The following is a 7,097-nucleotide window of genomic DNA, read 5'->3' on the forward strand; positions in this document are numbered from 1 at the left end:
TACAACAATCTCTGTAAGTGTAAGATTGCGCAACTCTTGTCCTATTAAAGTCTTAGCATGTCCTATAATTTCATGAATAAAGAAAGAGGGACAAAGGACCCTCATCTCAATCATTAACCAATGCAGATAGACAAAGAAGTAATAGCATGCGGTGTGTATTAAATACATATGTAACACACGCATGCTGACGTCATGACACATTGCCCGGGCATTTTAATGCAACAGGTGCATATGATGATCCTTGACCAATCAGAATCATTCATTTGTAAGGTTGTCAGGGATAAACCTAGACTTGTTTACAGTTTTTAAAGTTCATTATTGGTTAAACCATGAAATTATGGAAACAGTCATGCATTCCCGGGGATAGATAAAGACACGCCCTTTGCTGTGGTAGCTTACATGGTATTGGTGTACGAAAAGACTTAATATTACTAAGTTTTGGAAATGGTGGCTCTCTGAGAGAAAGTCAACTCTCGTTTTGAATGTCTCTCTGATCGTTGCATTTTAAAACTTTAAATTTATATAACTTATCGTCAACATCTATGTTGAATATTTATGTTTTCATGTAGAAAAATGATTGTAGTTTCTGAAACAACCAAAATATGAAATTTGATAATTTTGACCTTCTTCTTCTTCTTCTAGGTTCCATGCCTGGTCCAGGCTTCGGATACTGCATGAATTATCTCTCTCCATTCCTCCCTGTCTCTTGCTTTTTCAAACAGCTCTTGGATTGTTAGGTTGGTGAAGCCCTTCAGTTGGTCTATGAGTGTTTTTCTTTGTCTCCCCCGGGCGCGTTTACCAGGTATTTTTCCACAACTTGCCAGGTATTCATTCTTATCTTTCCTTACTATGTGTCCGAAAAAGGATAGTTGTCGATCCACTATTAAGGGCATTAGTTTCCTTTGTTGGTATGTTTGTTTTAGCACTTCTTCGTTCGTTTTGTGAGCGGTATACGATATTCTCTGCATCCTTCTCAAGCACCACATTTCAAAAGCTTCAATGTTCTTTTGTGTTTCTGCATTTGTAGTCCAGCTTTCGCATCCGTAGAACAAGATTGGCCACACGTAGCACTTCAAGACTCGGAATCTAATCCCGAACGACATCTGTTTGTTTTTCAAAATGTTTCCCAGGTCCATGAAGGCCTGTTTGGCTTGAGTTATTCTTGCTCGTATGTCTCGGTTACATCTTCCATCTGTTGTCACTATTGAACCTAGGTATTTAAAACTTTCTACGTTGGTAAGCTGCTCGCCGTGAATCGTTATATTGCAGGTGTTGTTGTTTTCAGGGTTTTTCTGTATTACCATGCATTCTGTTTTGGTGATATTCACTTCCATTCCCTTGGCTTCACTATCTACTACCACTTTGTCAACAATCTTTTGAAGTTGGATTTCTGATGTTGCAATGAGTACCGTATCGTCTGCGTATCTTATATTATTTATGTTGTGACCTCCTACTTTTATTCCCTCCATATTATTTATGCCCCTCATGATTGTTTCTTGGTATAGATTAAACAGATCTGGTGAGGCAACACACCCTTGACGGACTCCTTTCTTAATAGGAATGGAATTTCCTGTAGAGTTTCCGATTTTGATAGATGCCTGCTGGGTGTAGTATAATGTTTGCATGAGTCTGAGGTCTTTCTCATCAGCGCCAATGGAGTGCAGTTGTTTTAGTATTTCTTCGTGGCGTACTCTATCAAAAGCTTTTTTGTAGTCGACAAAACAGAGGTATAGTGGGGTCTGAACCTGTATAGCTCTTTCACTTAAAACACGGAGGAGGTATATTGCGTTCCTTGTCCCTCTGTCAGGTTGGAATCCATATTGTTCTTCTGCGATTTCGGGGTTAATCTTATTCCTTAGCCTGTTGATAATTATACGCAACAGTATTTTGTTGATGTGACTTATTAAACTTATAGTTCTAAAATTTTCGCATCTGACTGCACCTGCTTTCTTTGGTATTGCTATGAAAATAGAGTTACAGAGATCTTCTGGAATTTTCCCAGTATTGTATATATTGTTGAATAATATGTGAAGTTCATCAATTGCTAGATCTCCTAGGCTTTTTAATACCTCTACAGATATTTCATCAGGGCCTGTTGCTTTACCATCCTTCATTCGTTCCATGGCATGTTCAATTTCACTTTTGGTGATGTTTGGTCCGCTTAATGGTTCTTTGAATTTCAGTGGTGGTTCATTTCTATTTGGATCATTGTACAGTTCGCCTATGTATTCTACCCATCGGCTTTCTATATGTTGTTCTTCAAATAGCAGTTCCCCTTGTTTGTTTTGGATACAACTTCCTGCTGCTTTGCTTTTCCTTTTCCCTGATAGTTCTTTTATTCTTTGGTGAGCTTGTTGGGGTTGGGTTTGTATTCTCTTTCGATTTCGCAGCATTTCCAGTCTAGATAGTTCTCGTGTGCCTCGATGCATTTGGATTTAATGTGGTTGTTCAATGTTTGGTATTCTGCAGACCCTCTGTTGCATTTTCGTCTTTCTTCAAATAGGTTTAGAATTTCATTTGTCATCCATTCCTTTTTGCTGTTTGTTTGAGCTATTGGTAAATGCTTTTCTGTAGTTGCTTTGACACACTTTTGGAATATATCAAATTGTTTTTCACATTTTTCGTTATCAGGTTCACTTTGGCTTTGTATCATGAGTGCATTTTCAAATTCTTCTCTCATTTTTGTTTGTATGCCATTGTCTTTGCATAACCTGTAATCCCTCTTTATTCTACCAGCTGTTCTCTGAATAGCTTTAAACTTTTGACCATTTCCACTTTAAAACCGGTTTTCTTCGTTTTCCAAATCCCGACTTAATACCGCTTCAATGCGTAGAGTCACAATTATGATTAAGAACAAAAACTTAATCAGAATCAGCAGAAAACAACAATACATAGCTAAATATTACTAAAAGAATAATTTCTAAATTAATCAATAAAAGAAAGAAATACAAAGCAACTGATCCCGAAGATATACCAGGAAAATTAATGAAAAAATGCTCAGACGAACTAGCACCTATATTGACACACATTTTCCAGAGTTCACTTAGGGAAAGCACCTGATGATTGGAAAAAAGGAAAAATAACACTGATTTACAAAAAAGGAGAAAAAAAAACTAAAGCAGAGAATTATAGACCAGTATCTATTACATCAATCACCAGTAAAATACTGGAATATATCATATTAGCAGAAAACATCAATAAAAAATTACAAACTGATTCCATTTTCTTAGACTTAAGCAACGCTTTCGACAAAGTCCACCATCATACATTGGCACTGAAATTATGGAGATATGGAATACAAAACAAAACATGCCAATGCATTATATCCTTCTTGATCAATCAAAGTCAAGTCGTCGTCGTGGACGGTAAGTCATCAGAGTCAGTCCAAGTGGTGTCTGGTGTTCCTCAGGGCACAGTTCTCGGCCCCCTCCTTTTCTTAATCTACATTAATGATATGGCCGAAAGACTTACACCAGGAACCCAACTGAGATTGTTTGCAGATAACAGTCTTTTATATCGGACAATAAGAACTAAATGTGACACATGAATTCTATCCTCAGAAGTGCCAGGTTCTAAAATTTACAAACAAAAGAAAAATCATACATTCAACATACACAGTACATAACACTGCATTAGAAGAAGTGAGCAAAGCGAAATATCTAGGAGTAACAAACTAAATGAGAAAGATCATGTTCCAAACATATGCAAAAAAAACAAAAGAAAACTCTACCTTAGGCTTCCTCAGTAGAAACTTATAAAACAGCATGGTGGGAAATAAAGTTAAAGTGCTACAAAGCCTTTGTTAGACCTACACTAGAATATCGTAGCTCAGTCTGGGACCCTCGCCACAAATCAAAAATCCAAGAAATCGAACAATACAAAACAGAGCAGTGAAATTTATAAATCAAAACAACAAAGATAAAAAACATGAAACTGATTACAAAGTAACAATAGTTTGCAAAGGCCTAAACGATCAAGTTAAATTACATCTCGGTGAAATTCAACAAAATAAGAGGAAATCATCCAAGAAGAAGGAGGAGGAGGAGGAAGATGAAGAGGAAGAGGAGGAGGAGGAGGAGGAGGAGGAGGAGGAGGAGGAGGAGAAGGAGAAGGAGAAGGAGAAGAAGAAGAAGAAGAAGAAGAAGAAGAAGAAGAAGAAGAAGAAGAAGAAGAAGAAGAAGAAGAAGAAGAAGAAGAAGACACTGTCTCATTTATCTTTGCTCCGAATTTGTCAATGAATGTAACAACACCAGAATTGAGTGGTCGAGATCAACTTTTGCTTTGATTATGAATAAATAATAATATAATAATAATAATAATAATAATAATAATAATAATAATAATAATAATAATAATAATAATAATAATAATGATAATAATAATAATAATAATAATAATAATAATTATTATTATTATTATTATTATTATTATTATTATTATTATTATTATTATTATTATTATTATTATAATAGTTTTAAAAAAAAAGAAATTCTGATATGAAATTAAAAAGCTGACGGAATAATATTGAGGGGGTGGAGGGAAGGGGATCAGAGCAAGGTATCACTTCTCATGGAAAAGAGTCAGTGACACATTTTGAAAAAACTCGTATTTCATTTTTTTTTTTTTAAAAGTTAGGTACCAAAGTTCAATTTTTTTCTTCAATTATTCACAACCAACCTTACCTCTTTAATTGGATTATTCTCTGTTAAACTAACATTTGCTGCAGGAAAGGAACAAATTCCCACTCCATTGTGACACACACTGAAAAAAGTATTGTGAAATAATATGTAATGTTTTGTAAAGTCTTGTATATAAAAGGCTATCTCATCTATTATGCCCTTTCTCGTTTAAAAAGGATTTTATTGTTGTTGAGTAACCATCAGTAAAGCCACATAGTGAGAACATTATATGCACATTTTTCGTTTATTCGCTTTTAAAGACATCAACTTTGTATCGCCAGAGTGGGAATCATACCAGTGGCCTACAGAACAGATCCCAAGGCAAGCGTCATACGACAAGACCGAAAAGCTGTTTTACAAAATCAATTTCCTCCAACTCACCAGCAGCAGCCTGGATAGTAAGTCAAAACCCTTATCAATATTCTAATTGGCTGAATAATTACCACTAAACCACAGCGAAACACGATTTGCTTCAATATCTTCAAACCTTTAAAAATATTTTTTGTCTTTTCAATTGCTTTATATCTAAGTTAAAACAGAAAGCAATCAACTACCTCTATATTAATTTGTCATCTATGGATCATGAGGTATAAAAAGGGACTTCATTATTGTGCCTTATTTCAGCCATCACATTTTTCAAAAAAGTTCTTTGAAAAATTTCAGGTTGTAAAATTTTGTACAACTTTCAAGCAATTTTAATGGTACTCAATCATAACTAAGTCGGCTAATTTCTGGGTTGATGATGGTTATTTGTTCTGGCCATGTGTGGTGCCATAAGAATCTATTTACACATAAAAGTGAAAGTGACAAAATCTGCTTTTATCACTGATCGACAGACAGGATAACCTTTTTTCATAGACCCATGAGGAAATTACTCATCAATTCTTAAATATTTTGTTTATGCAATTAAACCATAGTCTTTAAGAGTTATTACAATGAAAAGTCATTCATGTATCTTATATGCGTTGGTCTGACTCGGTCTGATGAGGATTATGGACAATGTAAAGTAAAGCGTTGAGGATTATGGACAATGTAAAGTAAAGCGTTGAGGATTATGGACAATGTAAAGTAAAGCGTTGAGGATTATGGACAATGTAAAGTAAAGCGTTAGGTGTCGCTCTGTTACAGCGATATCCAGTGTTACCGGCTAGGTCGTGCCAGGTATTGCTCAGAAAATTTACTGTTGTGACAACAATGTCTAATTAATATAATAATGACAAAACATTGTAAAAGTATATTGATGAAAATGATAATGACATATCAATGAAAGAAAAAATGAATAAAAGAAAAGAAAAATAGTAAGAAGAAGAACAATGGTAAATAAATCAATCAATAAATAAGCTTTAAGAAAATAAAGGAAATTTCTAAAAAATAATGTAAGTAAGAAAACAGATAAATAGAAATTTTAAAAAAAAATTAATGTTGAAAAAAAAGTTATCCCCGTTGGGATTTGAATCCAGGACTTTCTAATCAAGAGTCAAACAGCTAAATCATTACGATACAGATCCAGCCAACTTTTGGAAATATATAGCAGAAATTCTTTAAAACATGAATTATGCCACTTTTCTTTTGTTATTCTTAATGTACATTGCACTTGTGCAGAAAAAAAAGCATGGTATACAGATGTTTTCCTTTTTATAGTTTTAGTGTGACTCTATGTTTGTGATTATTAACAAAATGCTGGAGCGATATCTAGAACTGTGTTAGGTGTCGTTTTATTAGAGCCATATATACTCACTTTGTTCTGGTGGGACTAGCCCTACAACTAGAATATTTTAATTAATATTTTAACATTAATAGAAACTGGCATTTACCTGAAACCTAAGTGCACAGGTCTTGAAATTTCTGCTGTGGGAAGGTAAAGATTGTAGAATGATGCATATGAAATAATGGATATCCATAGTATTGACAACAATAACACTATGGCTAATAAAAGCTTTTCACCAGTTGTTTTGGCTTTTTGAAATAATCCTCGAAGCCGTGAAGTTAGAGCCAAGAAGACATGACGTATTGGCCTAATCGATACATTGTACATCGCCCGATACAGGTTTCCAATTAAGTATCTCCCATAGTGACTGACAAAACCTGTCGCCTTTTCTATAGCTTTCATTTTGTTATAGTCCTTTTTATATTCACTAATACTAATGACTAATGTACTGTATATTCGGTAAACTGAGATTCAAAAACAGATCCTTGGGGTCAATGTTAGCATAATATTTTTGTTGTTGTTTCCAAATATAGAATAGGAAATAAATGTCACATGATAATTTATCGCTTATAAGCCAAACAACAAAATTATTTGTCATTTTAGAAATACAGTTATTTTTAAACCATAAAGCTTAATAATCATCTGAGCAAAAATAAAATATGCTGTATTTCTGTATTTCAAAATTTTATCAATAGTTTAATGTAATTATA

The 7,097-nt window shown here is 34.1% G+C and overlaps 1 protein-coding gene across 3 annotated transcripts in view; it reads right to left on the reverse strand.

Annotated features, from left to right (window-relative positions):
* The window catches only part of LOC144963406 (seipin-like), a 20,633-nt gene extending 13,553 nt beyond the window's left edge, over nt 1-7,080 (reverse strand). For 2 of the 3 annotated variants that reach the window (XM_078897397.1, XM_078897395.1), the window contains exons 1-2: nt 6,494-6,912; nt 4,683-4,761 (exon numbers count right to left, since the gene is read on the reverse strand). In XM_078897397.1, the coding sequence (XP_078753523.1) occupies nt 4,683-4,761; nt 6,494-6,789 (375 nt within the window). In that variant the 5' untranslated portion in view covers nt 6,790-6,912. Of the gene's footprint in view, nt 1-4,682; nt 4,762-6,493 lie in introns of all 3 variants that reach the window. The other variant, XM_078897396.1, reaches the window with a different exon arrangement.
* Nucleotides 7,081-7,097: the final 17 nt, after the last annotated feature.

The sequence above is a fragment of the Berghia stephanieae genome, chromosome 1, assembly GCF_034508935.2.
Source record: "Berghia stephanieae isolate SIO BIC M18660-M18661 chromosome 1, UCSD_Bste_1.3, whole genome shotgun sequence".
Lineage (NCBI taxonomy): Eukaryota > Metazoa > Mollusca > Gastropoda > Nudibranchia > Aeolidiidae > Berghia > Berghia stephanieae.